The sequence below is a fragment of the Apis dorsata genome, unplaced genomic scaffold, assembly GCF_000469605.1.
Source record: "Apis dorsata unplaced genomic scaffold, Apis dorsata 1.3 scaffold_113, whole genome shotgun sequence".
Classification (NCBI taxonomy): domain Eukaryota; kingdom Metazoa; phylum Arthropoda; class Insecta; order Hymenoptera; family Apidae; genus Apis; species Apis dorsata.
The window spans coordinates 174,054-193,722 of NW_006263408.1; the positions used below are offsets into that span (position 1 = coordinate 174,054).

At 20.2% G+C, this 19,669-nt stretch overlaps 3 protein-coding genes across 4 annotated transcripts in view; 1 reads left to right on the forward strand and 2 right to left on the reverse strand.

The window, feature by feature from the left end:
- The first annotated feature begins 4,913 nt into the window (after window positions 1–4,913).
- Window positions 4,914–12,860, forward strand: LOC102680042. The gene is made up of 3 exons (XM_031508920.1): window positions 4,914–4,998; window positions 5,779–6,435; window positions 12,108–12,860. The coding sequence occupies exons 2-3, from the start codon at window positions 5,779–5,781 to the stop codon at window positions 12,807–12,809; spliced, it is 1,359 nt and encodes a 452-aa protein (XP_031364780.1). The 5' UTR covers window positions 4,914–4,998; the 3' UTR covers window positions 12,810–12,860.
- A 1,265-nt stretch (window positions 12,861–14,125) lies between these two features.
- On the reverse strand, window positions 14,126–15,801 carry LOC102676134. Its single transcript, XM_006612451.2, has 2 exons — window positions 15,709–15,801; window positions 14,126–14,857 (listed from the first exon to the last, which is right to left on the reverse strand). Exon 2 carries the CDS (start codon window positions 14,855–14,857, stop codon window positions 14,195–14,197), a length of 663 nt encoding a protein of 220 aa, XP_006612514.1. The 5' UTR covers window positions 15,709–15,801; the 3' UTR covers window positions 14,126–14,194.
- Window positions 15,802–19,500: 3,699 nt separating this feature from the next.
- LOC102680165 overlaps window positions 19,501–19,669 on the reverse strand; it is a 1,186-nt gene continuing 1,017 nt past the window's right edge. For both annotated transcript variants that reach the window (XM_031508945.1, XM_031508946.1), the window contains exon 2: window positions 19,501–19,669. This exon is cut by the window's right edge. In XM_031508945.1, the coding sequence (XP_031364805.1) occupies window positions 19,522–19,669 (148 nt within the window). In that variant the 3' untranslated portion in view covers window positions 19,501–19,521.

The following is a 19,669-nucleotide window of genomic DNA, read 5'->3' on the forward strand; positions in this document are numbered from 1 at the left end:
AAAATTTTAAGAAGATCATTTTTTCAATTTTTTTTAAATATCTATTTAAATATCTATTTAAGTTAGATCAAAATTCAATCGTTGGATTGTGAAACATTATAATATATCGTGCCTTACAATACGTATGCCTTTGTCTTTAATAAATCATAAGATAAATATTTGAATTAAATTTATTACCAGGATATTCTGCAAAAATACATTTTCTGATTTAAAAGAATAATAATAATTTTATATATTCACTATATTTTTTTATATATTTTTTTTTAATCTTTTCAACTATTTTCTCCAAATTATATTTTTATGATAAAATAAAATTCATCGGTCCCTATTCGAAAAACGCTTATACTCTTTGAATTCTTTCATTTCAAAGGATTCTTCGGGACATATCATATCGGCCAATAATATTGTAAATTTTTATTTTGATTGTATGACTCCTCTAAAAAAAATTTAAGAAAAATTTCTCGAATTGAAAAAGAATGCTGCAAACATTGTTCTCGAGAACGCTATTCTACAAGTATTTATTATAAATTTCTTCCAAAGGAATGCTGATATTAAAATTAATAAGAAAGAAGGCTAGAAAATATTGTCTCAAGTCCAAAGATCATATTCAGATTTTAATTACACCGAAATATTTCTAAGAAATATACAATCTCAAAAAATTTTTCATGCAACATTATTATATATTATATCTTTTGTTAAATTTCTTAATAATGTATTAAAAACTTCATTTTTCTTTCTTTGCTTTAAATAAGATGAAAATAATCTTTAATATGAATGTTGCTAATGTGTATGAATTATAGATTTTATATTTAGAATTAAAGAATAAATTGAAATAATGATAAACTTTATATTATTGAATAATGCAATAAGAGATTATGTATAACTTATCATCGAATCTATCATCGAATATCATTTTGTCATGTACATATATATTGTAATTAATGATTTTTTGCACAAACATAATCTGTGTGTAATTCTAATTTCATAATAAATTTTTTTTTAATATTTATTTTCAGTTTTTTTTAATTTAACATATCTTAAATTTCTTTCTGATATTCTAGCTTCGCAGATTTATTTAAATCTTAATTCATTTTTTTATGTTATTTTCTGTATTTAATATTTGTTTCGAATATTTTAGATTTTACATTTTATATTATCCTTTTTTAGATTTTACGTTGAATTCTTTTTTCATGTTTTAAACATTTTCATGTTTCTAATTTATTTTCATATTTATTTTCATATTTTTTTCTTTAATTTTTCTAATTTTATTTTTTTATATTTTAAAGATTTTATAATCCTTTGCTTTTTTCGAAATTTATATTAATATTTAAAATTTTATGTTCAGTTTATGTTCTATTCAACATTCAAATTAATTATGCTTGTTATATTTTTTATAGGAGAATCTCATGCGTAATTTTTTTTTTTTTCGTGCTGAGATTTAATAATTGACATCGTCTTCTAAAACATAATTTTTGAAAAGAAAAAATAATACATATTAAAAATATTATATTTAAGAAACTTTTTAAAAATCAATATTAATTGCAAGAACTATACATACCTATAATATTTATGCCTTGCGAAATTCTTTTAATTTAATTCTTTGATATTGATTTAATTCTTTTATATAAAATTATAAATATTATATAAATAAATAATATAATATAATAATAATAATATAATAATATAGTATAAATAAATAATATATATAATAAATATTATAAATATTATATCTTTTTGCACTCGATTGATGATTCTTAGACTTAGATTGATATAACAATTCGAGCAACAATATTTATATATAATTGATTTTTTTAAAATATCGCTTTATGAATAAATTTCTAAACTTCATACGTAATCTTATGAAATGTAGAATAATATATTATCAAATAGCTAGAATTTCTTATTTCAAATTAGATTATGATTGTGGATCGGACTGCATTTTTGATATTAATTAACAAATTTGATAATCGTAGCAATAGAAATATTATTTTCAAAAGAAATATTATTTTTTGAGTTTTGTAGCATAGAATGTGATAATGAAATTGGTTCAAATGAGATGAGTTTGATTTTTTGCTATTGAATAACGAAATTATTTTTATTCATAAAGAAATTGACGATAGAAAGAAAAAAAGCAATGATGAAGATAGAGATGAAATAACATAAAACGAAAAGAATAATAGACAATAAATGAGAGCATGTTAGAAATTAATAAGGAGTGTAAGATTTGCTCTTAACGAAATAAAAAAGATGAAACAATATTTTATTGTGATTTGCTCTAACAAACCAAGGATGCATTTTGGCGATTGCTTTATAAAATATTACACAAAATAACAATATAAAGTTTAATATTTAACAAATTTTCTTTCTTTACATGTCAAGATATATCAAATATTAAAATATAAAATATAATTCTATACGTTAATTTGTGTGTGAAATTATTTTAAATTAGCTGTTAAAAATTGAACATGCGGAAAATCGACTTGAGTTGTTAATTCAACCGAGCGAAAAAAACTTCGAGTGCAAAGGGATATATCTTCATATTTACAATTAGATACCGATTTTTGATTAATTTTCATGTTAAATTTTCTTTTTTATATTTTAATTTCCGTAACTTTAACTTTTAACTTTTATATTAAATCAATTTTAATAATTTATTCATAATATATTCTTTTATACTATATATATTCTTTTATGAATATGAATCTTATGTATAGTCATATCATTTCATTATAATAAAATAAATAAGTATTTTTATAATATATTGTTTAAAAAAAAATATTAATCTTCTCAAAATAACATTAAACATTTCTTGTGAAATTCGAATTTATTTATTTTTCTTAATTAAAATTATTTTATATATTTATAATTTATAATTTATATATTTAAAAAAATTATTTTTAATTATTTATTATATATCATATATATTAAAAAATTATTTGATATAAAGTTATTTATGGGAATTAAAAATTTCTGTTGATTCATTAATAATAAAAAAAATTTAATAAAATCATATCATATGTAGTTTATACTATATTGTGTTAGATATATATATGTTTTCTTATTTTTATATGTACATGTAAAACAGAATTCTTTTTAATTAATAAAATTTTTATTGAATAAAATTTCTATAATGTAAATATCAGAGAAATATTTAATTATAGGATGTTAATAAACTTTAATTTTAAATTCACCGTTTTAATCATAAAAAGCATATTAAAATCTTTGATTTGTTGCGCGATCGGTATTTCAGAAGATTAGATCATTGATCCACAGATACACAAATTTATTTTACTTCTCTTTATATTTGTGAGTTTTCATTTGTCGATAATTATCGATTAATTAACTAATAATATATGTATATAAAATAATATTATGAATGAAATTTATATGAAAATTATAATGAAATTTTAAAATTTAGAAATTCTAAATTATGTTTATAATTATATCAAGATGAATTATTTTCTTTAAATATGATTATTATAGATATTTTATTATAGATTACTTTATAGATACTTTATTATATATTTATTAAAATTTTAAATATTTTTAATTTATTGAAATTTAATTTAATGAAAATTGTATTAAATATTATAAAATAAGTATATAATTAAATATCTTCTATCATTATTAATTTCAATTTAAAATCAGATAATTCAATATAATTTAATATTCAATTTACATATTAATACAATTGATATTTCTCATTTGTAATATTTGCATTATTTGTTATCTAAAATTTTCGTATTTTCACAATAATAACGATTTCATGATTCGTGAAATATAACATAGAGGACGCCACATAAATACAATTGTATGTTCATTATTAATGTTTATCATTCCAAGATGAAGCTAATTTTATATCAACTATCGATAAATATATTTAGAAGATTTATTTTATTTCAAAATCATCAAATTTTCATTGTCTGATATAATTTAACAATTCAATAAATATAAAACAATATGATATATTATTTTCATCTTTCGAATGTTATAATAGTAAATAACATAATAAGTAAATAATATAATAATATATAAAATTAATTTACACTCATATAGTATACAAGTGCATAAATTATATATTTATATTGAATATAATTTATTAAAAAAGTTATTAAAGTTTATTAATATGTTTATATATTATATATATATATTTATATTTTTATAATATAAATATATATTTTATAATATAATATAAATATATATATTATATNAATTAGTAAAATAATAATTCATTTTGTTTACAATTTTATATAATACAATATAAGAGAAATACATATATGTTACATTTCTATAATATTTACATTAACAAATATTTCTATAATATTTACATTATAGAAACTTTATTAATAAAAATTTTATCAATTAACTATTTCATAGATAAAGAGATTAAAAAAGATGAACGTTTAAAAAAACTTGAATATGTTTCTTTTTATCGCTATTTATATATATAAGAAACATTTAAATATTATATAATTTTTACATATTATGTAAAAAATTAAATAAGCAAATATAATTATCATTTATTTCAATATGTATAATTATCTTTGTTACATAACAAACATAACAAAATTTCACTAAAATTAATAATTAATGTTCGTTGTAAAAGACATAAGGTTTCATATATGTGATATGAAATAGCAAATAGTATATTTATTAAATTATATAATAAATTTAATTTAAAATATATAAATTTAATTTAAATATAACAATTGTATATACAACAGCAATTATAGATAATATAAAATCATGTAATTTTATATGAAATCATGTATATTTTTCGCAATTCATTTTCGAAACTTTCTTGTCATGAAATGAATTATTTATTAGACAATCAAATTTGGAGCGACTCTCTTGTGTCTGATTTTCATCGATTATTTCAAATAATCTTATCAGAAAAAATAGGCTGGATTCATAGTAGTATATAAAACGCAATGATGAAGTATTTTATATTAGAATTTTATCAATATTACTACCTAAAAAAAAAGCTCACGTCTAAAGGTAAGCAATTTAAAGATTATCATAATAATAATTTACGTATAATCAATTTATTATTATAATAATTAATTATCATAATTCATATCTCTAATTATTAATTAATAATTCATATTATTGTGATGTTAATTGAAATTTTTTATTTCTATATTATTCTATGTACATTATGCTTCAGAACATTTCTGTTAATTAACAAACATAAATTACAATAATAGTGTGTAAATATTAACAAAATTAGATTTTATTAATGATAAAGCATACAATCAACAACAAAGTTTTATAAAAAAGTTTATTTAATCCAAAAATTTTAATTTTAATGAAAGTTTATGTATCATAATGAGTTATATGTGCAATAATTTTTTTTTTTAATGGAAAATCTCTCTGAAAGCAAGAAATCAATCTGTAAATTTCCATTATTTTGTTATCTTTTAAATATAATTTTTTCTAGAAATATTTTTTACGATATGATAATAGAGCATTAAAATCTGAATATTTTCATTCGAATATTTATTATATTATATTTTATTAAAATAATATTTTAAAAATATTGAAATTTTAAGTGTCGATTTCAATTGAAACAATATTTTACTAATAAAAAAATTGTTTTTTTTTAATTCATTATTCTTTAAATTAAAAATTTCTATAAATTTCTATAAAAGAATTATCTATTATTAGTTTTTGTCATAACTATTAATTGAACTCACGCAAGATTTATGAACATTTGTGCAATTGTTATAATGATCATAATCATCGAATAATATTAATTATTTTGCAATTATATTACAGATGAAATTCTTTTTCGGAATTGTGACTTTAATCGCCGCAATCGGTCATCTTAATGCCTACATAGTACCAAATCTTGGCTCAGGTGCACTGGCCCAAGAATTCCAATATTTCCTAAACATTATACCCATTGACAATGTGATAGAACTTACAAAAGCGTATCTGATTAGAGACAAAGAATTTCAATGGATCATGTCCTTTATACAATATGATGATATAAAAAATTACATTGAAGATTTGGAAAATATGACAGAATTCCAGAATCTTATGAATTATTTGCAAAACAATGGCCTCGACGCTTATACTATTTTGGAAAAATTGAAAGAATCTTTAAAAGAAGAACAAGTAATAGTTTCGTCTGATTCTCAGATCAAGATCACTGGAGGTATCAAAGGTTTCATTAAAGATCTCTCGAACATCTTGCCAGTATTCGATTGGATGAACATGTATGAATACAAGATTGAGACCTCTGAAGTGTTTAAAAATTTTGTAGAGGAACTCTTTGATTCTCAATATGAGGTTTTATTCACAAGCACTTTTACAAATATCCATTTCCAGACGATGTTAAAACAACTTAAACATCTTAACGTTGACAGCGAAACATTCCATGTAAACTTTGTCACCTTCCTCATTATTAAAGGATTGATTCATCATTATTTTTAATTAATAGTATTTTTAAATAATAGAATAAAAATATATAAATCTATTTACATAATTTTCACAGTACATTGAAGCTTTATTGACAGTATATAGTATTATTAAATATAATTATTATCTATTAAATAAAAAAAGTAAAAAAGTAAAATAAAATTTATTAAATTAAATACAATATAATTAATAAATTTAATTTAATAAATAGTGTGTATTTTGATATTGATAAATGAATAAATGAATTGATTAATGAATTTTTGTTTTTTTAATTTTTATCGTGTTATAGATAGGAAAAATAACACTTTCAATTTTTTATGAATTGAAATTTTATTACCATGATTTTTGAATAATAAGTTTTTTAATTTTAAATTAACTTTGAATATATATAAGTTTGAGATCATATATCTTGAAAATTAATTTTCTTTTTTTGTAAAAATTCTTTAATTGCATGCTATTAGTTTTGCATGTTTTTTCGTAACATAAGTTATATTATAATCAAAAATTGGAATGATAACTATAGATATCTGTCATATCGATGTCTAATCAAATTAATATTATAGATGAAAATAATGAAATCATAAACTTATCAGATAATAGAATTATCAGATAGAATATCGAAATTGGAAAAAAAAGATAACATAACAGAATCTTCAGAATATAAAATTATATGATAATAAATAATATATTTTTAATTTATACTTTTAAAATTTAATTTTTAAAATTTTACTTCTATGTTATACTAAATATTTGTTTTTCAATCTTAATAATATAATTATTAAGAAATAAAATATTTCTTATCATTTTTCAATTAGAATAGCATAATAAGGAAAGAAAAATTGAATATACATATAAAAAGGAATTATATGAATTATATTCTTAATAATTTTTTTTAAATAATTTAAGTGATAAAGATAAAAGATAAGATTATATAATAAAAGTTTTTTTTATATTTTTTTAATTTGCAATTAAACGTTTATAACATTTTTTGTATTTAAGACATTTATGTATGACATATGAAATATTAATTAAAATAAAAAATATTTAGAATTTCAAATGAAATTAATTGATCAAATGAAAATAATAGTGAATATTTATCATTTATTATAAAATATGAATAAATCTATTAATTACTTATTATTGGCTGATTAGATAATAAATGATTATAGTGAATCATTCCAATAGTCACAATCTATTATTTAATATAATAATTCTAAGTGAAATAGTTGAAATAATTTTTTAATTTGAAAAATTGAAAAATATTATTATTTTTAATTTGAAAAATTGTACATCACAAATTATATTAATATTATACATTATATTAATATTATATTAATTTTAATTTAAAAGCTTAAAATTAAATAAATTGCTTTTATTAAATTAAATATCTTTTTATTCATTAAATATTTTTCATTTTAAATGAAAACATCAAATAAAAAGAAGAAATAATTTCTTTATATAAGTTAAGTTTTTTTATAAATCTTTATAATTTCTTTAAATAAAGTAATAAATAAAATTTGAAAATAAACATATTTTCAATTATTTTAAAAATAAATTAACGAAAGTTAAATCAATCAAACTATAAAATTTACTATAAATTTGGTTTTTATAAAATTAAATATTAATCATATATTTGCTATGACTATTATAGTATAATTAAAAAATATTTTTTAAAAAGTAAAATTATAATTGAGTTTTCTACTTAAATATTTTAAATAATTTATTTATTAAAAAATTTTATAGATGGATAAAATAGAAATTGAATTATTTAATATTTTTTATTTAATTTAATGTAATAATTAATAATTATGCAATATCTATATAAGTGAAATTCTAAAATAAATATCATACTTTTTCCATTTTTGCAATTTTTTTTTTTGTTTTTCTTATTTCATCAAAACTTCAAAGAGCAATGAAATATGCATAAAAACAAATAAAAAATTGTAGTGAATTTTCAAGTAAATATACATAAAGAAATAATATTTACTAAATTTTCTAATAAATATTTAATTTAATTGTTATATATGTAATTTAATTTAATAAAATATTATTAAATTTAAAATACGCAAAACACGTAGTAACATTAAATTTCAAATAAATCTTAATGTAATCATAAGTCTGTCTATGATCTATTTTATTTTCTTTTTAATCGTATTTAATATTTAATTTATTTATTATTTTTACAAATTCATGTTTTCAAGATTTATTAAAGACGAAGAAATCACAAAAATATTGGTTTGGATTTAAAAAGAATTATGTGATAAAACATAAGCGTAATCAAAAATGACAATTTAAAAAAAAAAAATGGCAGACAAAAAATGTCTTCTTTCAGAAGAAAATGGAGATATGTTTGAAGTATACAGATAATTCTGGATTTTAAATTATTGTTAATGAAGATACGAGTATTTCAAAGTATCTTCAGTCAAAAGATAATCGAAGTTGCTCATAAAACTTGTACCAAATGCCAAGACTGAATTTTGTTGGTTTGATATTGGTTTATTTTTTAATAATAATATAAAATTAATCTTTCTTTTAAAAGTCTTTCATTTATTTATTTAATTATTGAATTTGAATTAAATAAGAAAATGATGAAAACAATATTATAATGATATTTATATTATTTTTATAATTGGATATATAATGTATTTGGATACAAATACATTTTTATATATTTGTATTCTAGATCCATTTAGCAGATTAATAATAAATTAGAATGCTTATATTATATAGTTATATACTTATATAGTTTTTTCGATTTCTGTGTGTTTACTTTTTATATATGAATATATACTGTATTATATTTTCTTTTGTATATATATAATATATTATATATATTATTATTATTGTATAGTATATATTATTATATAGTATTATATAATAATAAGTATATTAAACATTCAAAGTTTATAAAATAATAATTTATAAGTTTTCTAATAATAATTAATTAATTAATTTTTATAAATAATGACTTTGAATATTTAATACATAGATTCCAGTCAATGAAATAATTACAAGTATATTTACAAGTATATTATATTTAAGAAAAATTTAAAGCTTTTTCCTTTAAAATAAAACAAATATTTGAAACATCATATAAATATTAGTATTTAATATGATAAAATTTTTTACAATTTACTAAAAAATTAGTATAATAATTATATGTTTATTTTTATTTATATTTTATATATTTTATATATTTATTTTATTTATNATGTTGAAGCATGATATATATAATTTATATTTATAATATTATATATTTATATTTATAATTTTTATAATTTTGTTTCATATTATTTTTATAATTTTATTCTGAATTCATTAATTTGGAAAATATAGAGACATATTCGAAAACTTATTAAATTGAATTCAATAAATGAAATTCAACTGAGAGTTTTTTAAGATGCATTTCGAAAATAACATCAATATTTTATCACAAAAAAAAATATATTATAATATATGCATGATAAAAAATGATAATAAAAAAAAAATATTATTAAAAGAAACAACAATGATTGCGATTTCCACAATTTGTATTTAATAAATTATGATTATTCTTTAAAGAATTCGTCATTTGCCAACATTATCTTCTGTTATGTAATCTGTCAATGTTACGTGATTAACAAGGTTATGCATTTCTTTAATCGATAATAAAAATATTTAAATTATATTATATATTATTTACGTGAATTTTTTAATATTTCATAATTTTTTATAAATATTTTTTTTATGATAAAAATATTTATTTTTTAATATTTCATAATTTTTTAATAAATTGGTAAATATAAAACAGATATTTCATTGAAAATGTCGAAATGCGATTTCTATTTAAAAATTATAAGATATTTATTATATTTGTTTATTATTATTAAATATAAATTTTCTGATAAAAAACGATTGATATATTTTCCATTTTATTCAGATAACTTTTTAATTAATATTAATAATAATTATAATTAAAACAATAAATAATTTTTGATAAATTTTTTCAATATTATAAATTATATATCAACAATTTTTATTAATATTTATTAATTTAAAATGAGAAAACTAATTATATATAAAAAAAAAATAAATAAGATTATTAAGATTACAATATTTTGATTAAATATTTGATACTTCAAAAAAACTTTGAAATTAAAGATTTAAAAAAACAACAATTTTATATGTAATATAAAGAAAAGTTTTATATGTCGTATTTCAACATGATGTTTGTCAATGAAAAAAAAATTAAAATAAATTATGAAATTCTCTATATAGTTTATTATTGTTTCTTTGATATTATATTATTTATAATTAAAATAATTTTCAAAATAATACATAGATATTTTATTATGTAAACATATACGAATAATATCGAATTTTTTTAAAAAATTTATATTATTTTGTTCATAATTTTCTTTCTATAATCCTATCAAAATTTCGAAAAGCATCATGATATTGACATCTTTAACTATTTAATTTATCAATTAAATTTAGTTGGACTAAAAATATATACAGATATTTTATCATATTACAAATTTACGTCATAATACGATATAGATGATAACTGAATACAATATTGTAAAACGTGATTACTTCAATACAGTTGTACTATGTACTATGTAATCGATTAGGATTACTTGATTCTTCACATTATCATTTATTATTTAATCTGTCAATATTACGTGATCAATATATCTTTTTAATTTTTTTAAAGAAAAAATGTATATATATTGTATATATCGTATATTTTTGCAAAAGTTTGACGTTATATACATGTAAAAATATAAAAACAACTTCCGTGTGATTCTACATTAAACTAATTTTATTGTTCCATATTCTATAAAATAAAAATATTCTTTAAATATTATTTTCACAATATTTTCACTATTCTATAAAATAAAAATATTCTTTAAATGTTATTTTCACAATATTTTCACTTCAAATAATCAAAAAATTATCTAGATTTTTAATATAATAAAAAATTTAAAATATAAATTTTAATTATAAATATTCGTTAATTTATAATTTAATCAATAAGTATAATAATAAGTTGTTTCTCTCTCTTTCTCTCTTCATTCTAAATTGCCTATTATGTTTCTCATTTTACTTCACAATAGACATGAATACAGTTTTGAAAAGAATTATTACGAAATTCAGTTGACTTCGTAATCTTACAGCACATAACTATGACACGTGCGTATTAATCCACTAATATGTCAGTTCCAGTTAAATTTTTGTCATAAAGCAAATTAAAATTTCTCGTAACCATATCCAGAAATCTTCTATTCCACTGTACCCCGTGTCAAAGAGATAATATCCGAACATCATAACCTAATTTCATTCTTGTGTTCATCAAAGAACGCATAAAATTTAATAAAAGAAACATTTATCATTATATGATGGCCCGAATCTACTCAGTCACTCTAAACAAGATCCCTCGTTCATTGATACCTTAATCACGCAAACTTTCCCATTCGTAAGTTCCACTTGAGTGTTTAAAGTTTTAACTTAGCAACATTGTTCGAAAATTCAAACTTATTATTCGTTTTTCTCTATGTTATAGATTTTGATCAACGAACCTTATCAATCGCTACATATTAATATCGTGCCTCAAACAAACTGTATCCGAAGAAATAAATTCTTTCAAATCATACAATGATTTCCTTCTAATTGAAAATTAAAGGATTAATCTTCCAAAAGAGATGAATCCACAAATCATGCTAGTCAGTGTGGTGGCAGCTGCTTCGATCGTTTTTTTCGGATTTCTCGCTTATCGGATGAGACTACAATCCAACTATCCCGATCTAGCTAACGTGCCACCATTGGAGGACAATAGTTCTCTCGACGAAGATCTCAAGGATATTTTGGCGTTCATCCCCATGGCCGAAGTACAACGAATCATTGAAAGATATATGAAATATGACGCTCAGATCGGCGACACAGTGAGCTTTGTGAACGATCAGAAGAGATTTATCTTACGCGAATTTCAAAATATGCCTGAAGCCCATAAATTGATTTCTTTCTTGCGTCAAAACGGATTGGACGTAGATTCTTGGCAAGATAAGATACGATATTTTTGGAAGATGTCACCTAGGTTCATTAAATACGAACCGAGCCTCGCGAATGGAGGCCTGACTGTAATGATCAATAAAATCTTGGAGACCATACCTATGGACGAGCTGCACGAACTATTGCGACAGAAAGTTAAATATTCGGCGAGTTTTCGCAGATTTCTGCTCGCATTGAGGTCAAAAGATTTCCGGGAATTTTGCACCGCGCTCGAATCCAACGATGTGCTGCATCATCATTACTTTTGGGCGAAGGAGGGCGGTTTAGAGATCACGTTCGCGATCGAGCTGTTCAACGAACTGTACGTCTATCTTACACAAACTTTGATCACTTAAGAATTGTTATGAATTCGATTATTGAATAAAATATGATAAACTTATACATTATTTAAGTCACGAAAAAGTCAAAGTGATCAATCTCATTGGGATTAATCGTTCGAAAATAAATCGTGTAAAAGAGAAACAAATTCTTGTTCGTGGATACTAATATTGAGGAATTAATAAGAAAAAAATTTTATGGAGAATGAAGTTGATCATTTGATCTTTGATTTGTCGTTTATTTTATTTTTATAGAAGAAAGGAATATATTTTTTATTTTTAACTTGTATCTACATTTGTAAAAATTTAATTTCTTTAATAATTTATAAAAAAAATAATAATATGAACCTTAATTTTCATATAAAGATTGAAAAATTTTTAGAAAATAAATTTGAATTTTAATTATATCATTTACTTTCATAGATATATATTTTTATGAAAAAAACGTATGTTTTTTAGTCTTTCTCCTGCCTAGCATTTTATTTAAAATTTAAAAAGAAAAAAATTAATCCCAATTTTGATATAAAAATTGAAAAATTTTTTAAAAATAAAGTTGATAAATTTGAATTCTAATTCAATTATTTATTAAAGAATTCATTTTTTAAAAAAAAGAATATTAGTGGACAAGGCAGATATTTTAATAAACATTTTAAAAAATATAATTGAAAAAGAGAAAATAATAAACATATTTTCATATTATATACAATACATAATTTTCAAAAGGAATCATTTAAGAATATCATTATTACATCATCATAAACATTTGATTTATTACTTTATTTCGCCATAGATATACACTGTAAATCGATATTCCACTTTAATTAAATAATCAGTGCTTATATATAGTAAAAATATTAGATAGAAAATGTTAAGATTATTATATGTTATATAAATGATATTCTAATTAAAATACTTTTACGAATTGTTACAAAATTTTTCATGATTTTTCTAAGATTATTATATTATACAAATGCAAATTCATATTATCGGGAAATTTTTAAAAATTTCTAAATTATGTTTTTGAAATTATTATATCATATTATATAAATCAAATATTAACAACTATCAAGAAAATATAAAAATTAACAAATTTTTTGTTTAATAATTTCTTGATTTCAAATCTGAATTATGGAAATATAAAAATAAAAATTATGGAAATTTTTTTAATAACTTTTAAATAAAAAATTTGTTTCTAAAATAAATAATTTTCAAAATTATTGCTTTCAAAGATCTTGCTTTCAAAATTTTATAAATAAAAACAAAATAATTTTTAAATCAATTTTTTTTAAAAATTAAACTTTACAAAGATAGTGAGACAAACAATCAAGATCATATTTTAAATGCAAAATAAATATATTTCGTTCTTTAATAGAATAAAAATCTCAATCATTTTATTCATAGGTTTAAATTATAGAAGCAACAATTAATATAGGTAAATAAGTACGAAAAGAATCTTTGTTAAGACCGGCATTTATAGCATTTTGTTCAAGATTTCGATAGTATAAATTATTGAATATGTAATGGTAATAGCCATGATATTTATCTGACGTAATTTCATCCACAACGCTTTTCCATACTTGCGAAGTTTTAAGTTTATCATTGTACAATTTCTTCAAAGACTCTATTGGAACGATAGATTTGGCATCTTTTATGAATCCATTAATTCCACCAGTGATTTTAAGATTGAATATATTAGAAAAGAATTTTCTAAAAATAAATGGTATATGTGGTATGCCCATTTTTTCGTTTAGCTGATTCACAAGATTATAACTATTTAAACCGTTTCTCCACATGAAATTCATCAGCACCGTGAATTCTGGATTGGATTCAACGAATTGCAGCCATTCTTTTAATTCGACAGATTTCATCAGATTCATAGCTGTCTTAAACTCTTTATCCTGAGCAGTATATGTTTTAGTTAAATTGACAAGATCTAGAAATGGTATCAAGTCAACGAAATCCTGCAAATCCTTAGCGAGAGCGCCGGAACCCACAGGTGGAACTTTGAAAGCATACGAGGGGTTGCTTGCGACTAAAGCGATAAAAGTAGCCAAAAGAAATTTCATCTGTGAAAAAATTAAAGAAACAAAATTAAAAAAATAAATGGAATTTTTAACAGAATAAACAAAAATAATTAATCATTACTTCGTAATTTTTTTTATTTTTTTATCATAAATTGTAATTAAGAATCATTTACAATAATTAATAATGAATATTCAAATATTATTTTATAAAGAAATTCAATTGATCTGAAAATCTTGATTTTAATAAAAGTTTATATATTTATAAAACATAATACATATAAAATAATTTTTTTTTCAGCAGAAGTGAAATTTATTTTTAAAATTTCAGGATTCTTTTATATTTTGAAAGAGCACTAAAATTTAGATATTTAAAATTTGATTTTATTTTGTATTTTTTCTATATTCTTATTATGAAGTTATACTTAAAGAAAAAAAAGAAAAAATTTTTTGAAACTTTAAGGATTTATTTCGTCCTTAAAGTAATATCCCATTAAAATATTTCATATATCATTTCGATATATATATATTTTGATTGATTCGTATTTTATAAGAATTATGAGTATTTTCGAAACTTAAATTTGACATGAATTTTTATTGTTAGCAATTTCATTATAAGAAAAGTTTCAATATTTTCGTATCATTATATTTACATTCAGTACACTTTTTGATAAAGTTTTTCTTAAAAATATTTAAACAATTCTGGAAAGATTGAAATATAAAAGATTGAAATAAAAAATTTCAAAAAATTTTATAGATAACTTGTAATATAATAATTTAAAATATAAATTTTTAATTCAAATTAATTCAAATATAGAAAAAATAATTTAGATATTTAATAAGAATAATATATATGGGTGATATATGTTTAATGTAAATTGTAATTTCTACTGTACGTTGTGATTTATTTTACAATTAGTTGTGTTTCTTATGTTTCTCGACACGAACTATCATTGAATCACTTTTCAAATTGCATTTTATATATATGATAAGAATACGATGATAATATGTTTCGATAAGATTAATTAATTTTTATTAATTAAATTATTATATGATAAATGTTATCTCATAAATTCTAAGTAGTAGTTAGTTGATTTATTTATATTATTTTTCACTTAACAATATTATTTCTAAGAATTACATAACTGATATTGAAAATATTTTAAAAATATAAATATCTAATTTTGCAATCTTGTAATAAATCGTGAATCTGTTCGATAAACTTTTATTGAATTCTATCTAATTTTTAGTTTTACGATAATTAATCTCTTAAGAAAAATAAAAATTTTAGAAAGATATTTTGACGAAAAATTGATATTTGTTTTATAAACAGCATTAAATAAATATAGATTCATATTTGGTAAAAAAATGAAATAGATATTTTTTAAGTCGAAAACTAAACAACTTTGAATATTGCACAAATTTCGTGCCTAAACTAATACTACTGCTCGAAAAACCACCTATTACCTACTAGGACTGTATAATCATTTATATTAGGAGATTTGAGTGAACGAATAGTGGTATTTTTCTTTGTGACTAATGTAATGATTCTAACTCAACTGCAAAATTGTTGTGAGCCTCGATTTGTTCTTCTTTTCATAAAAATGTACACTGAGGGGATTAGAGAGACCAATTGGTCGCAATGGAGGGTAGTTTCAATTATGGATCTTCACAGAGTCGCATCGCAGCGTCAGAATCTTTGCGCTCGCTTCCACAGTGGTGGCATCGCATGGCGTGCAAGTGTGAAGTGGCCGTTGCTGTGATATCTTTATTTAAATTGAAGATCTGCGTTAGGAAAACTATGCCCGCTTATAAATTATTGTTAGGCTATTGGAGGCACTCGAACTGTTGAAAATAAAAGCCACATTACTCGATCATTTCATAAATCCTGTCCTTAACAAATATTTAACTTAACAGATTATTATAAATTTTATTCTAAGAAATGATCAAGAGACCTAAACCTACATCATCCATTCAGAAAAAAATGGAAAAATTTCTTTGTCTTTCTCCATTAAATTTCCATTAAGTTTAAAATAAAAATATAAATTGATGTTCTTAGAGAACAATGCCGTTTTAAGAGAAATATTTAAAGGATATTTAGAATTGAGATTCTGAGATCTATTATGATAAATATTTATATTTTCCAACTGTCTTATCTTAATGATAAGATCATCATTATATCATCTCTCAAGAAGATTTATAATAAACACGCATAGATCTATTTTTGAATACAACGAGTCTTTTTTCTCAGATTCTTATTGCCATTTGTCCTTAACTTAATTTGAGAAATTCTTCTTAAGTCACGATTAAGAAGATTGGTATCATTAATTATTTTGTTGAAAAATCACAATCTTTCCAAATTTTCATAGATACATTTCATAAATATTCTTTTCTAATCAGAGAAAGAAAGAATAGTTAATAAAATTTTGGCGTGTCTTGATTAATGTTTTGATTGACTATGTCCCAATTTTTCTCAAACAAACTATATACACATATATGTATAGTGTATTCTATAAGTTCAAAAAACATATATACAATTGATATATAATTGAATAATATAATTGAAAAAATTAAAAATTTATAACAATAAAACGAAATGAATAATAAGTAATGTACATATTTATAAAGTATGATTAGAATATTAACATATATATCTATAATATTTATATATAATAGAAGATATGTGTAATTTTAAAAATGGAGATGATTTGAAAATTTTCTTGAATAAAGCAAGTGATCATCAAAATATCATAAATTTTTTAATATTTGAATCTCTCAATCATTATTTATTTTTTATTAACTCTTATTTTGTGATTGTAGGTAAAAATTGAAATTCGTGTTTATTGAAGATATACAGAATGTTAATAAAAATGTGGGATACTTTTGGAAGGTGGATTCTAGATGCTAAAACAATGAAAAAAATTCATATACACATATAATAAGGTTTAATTAATGAATTAGAAGCATTTTTAGTTTTTATTAGATAGAGCAAGACAGCGAAAAAGCGAGAACGCTCAGTTGGATGCGCAGCAATATTGTATTGCAATGTCGCTTGTATAATAGAACATCTCAATAAAAATAAATATATTGATACTTTTTTATATATAATTGATTATTTTAAATGAATTTAGTATAATGTAATATAATATACATATTATATAACTTCTTATTTAATAAAATCTTATCTCGAATAAATTTTAGTAAATTCCAAAATATTAACAGAATATACATTATTTTATATAAATCCATAGATAAATTATTTTATGGTATAAAGATATTATTTAAATCCATAGTTGAATTGTTGTATGACATTCAATCTGCCTATTTATCGAAATCCATAGAAACAAATCAAAACATACTTCCATAAGATTTCAGATTAAAAAAGTTGAATGTATTTTTTTACACATAAAATTGCTTATCCTCATATGTACAAAAAAATCACTAACTTGAATCAATTTGAAATTCATAGATCAATTGAAAACCTTTTGTTTCTATTTCTCTCAAATTCAATATTCAATAAATGCTGGATTTCATTGAAATGATGTTCTGTTGATACGAAGTGAGTGCTGATAACAAATAAGTTTGTTTGATAATGATGTTGCTGGATAATCTTATTTTCGCGGTGGTTGGATTTGTTTCTCAGTCTCGTCTCGTTGTTTGTTCAGTTCGCTTGTCTTGCAATATACTCGATTAACGATTTTTGTTCTTTTGGAAAATCAATCGAGGAATAATTGACAGTCATCTATCTCTTTCGCATGATCGTTCTTAATGAAAAGATAGGATAATGTCTAAAATGAAACTCTCGAGATCTCCAAGTTGTCATCTGGATAAAAAGACTCACTGTTAAAAAGACTCATGCACAAAAACTCATAAAACTCATGACTCATAAATTGTTTCCAAATTACGTTTCAAAATGCTTGATTTATAACATGTCTAATATTGAATGAAAAGAAAAAATCTTGAAGTATCTGATTTATTATTAAAAATTTTCTAAAAACTTTTATTCAAAAGTAGACTCATATATTTATGTTGTAAATCAATGCTCGCGTGTTACATTAGAATTCCAAGGACGAATAATCTGGAATATATTGATACGTTGTCGGGATATAACAGATTGCATTTATTATATAATTTTTATTTAATAAATAATTATTGTTTATTTTATTTAATTATAAGATTCATAACAAATAATTTTTTACATAATTTATCAAAACAATTACTTGATTTAAGTAGCGGAAAAACAAGAAAAAAAGAGAGAATTTTATATTTATATATTCATAATAAAAGACATATAAAACAAATTAGCATATTTAACAAAAATAATGGAAAGATAGATTTCGATAAACATAAAATTTAGTTAATCATTAAATAATTAATTAATAAATAATAATAAAATTTTTTTAGAAAAACAGGATTTTCAATATTTTGTAAAAAAAAATAAATTTTATAAACTTTTTTCATAAAAATATCGAGAATATATTATTTATTTTAAAAATATATAAAATAAATTTATTTTTATCACAAATAACTGATAAAGCAAATTCTTCTTTAGAACTCCAAAAAGAACAAAGAAAAATAAGACAAAGAATAAAGAAATTCATGTTTTCAATATAGTATACATTTTATTTTTTAAATATTTCTTACATAAGATAAAAATGAATTAATTATTTTTTATAAATTAATTTTTTATAAATCAAAAGCATTGTTATTTACACATTGAATGCTGTCGCAACAAAAACAAAGACAGGAGAAAAAGTATGGAAATCATTTCTAGTTATGCCTAATTTTATGGCTTCATTTTCCAAATTCTTATAATGTTTATCCTCGAAAATATTGTTGTAAAAATCGAAATATTTA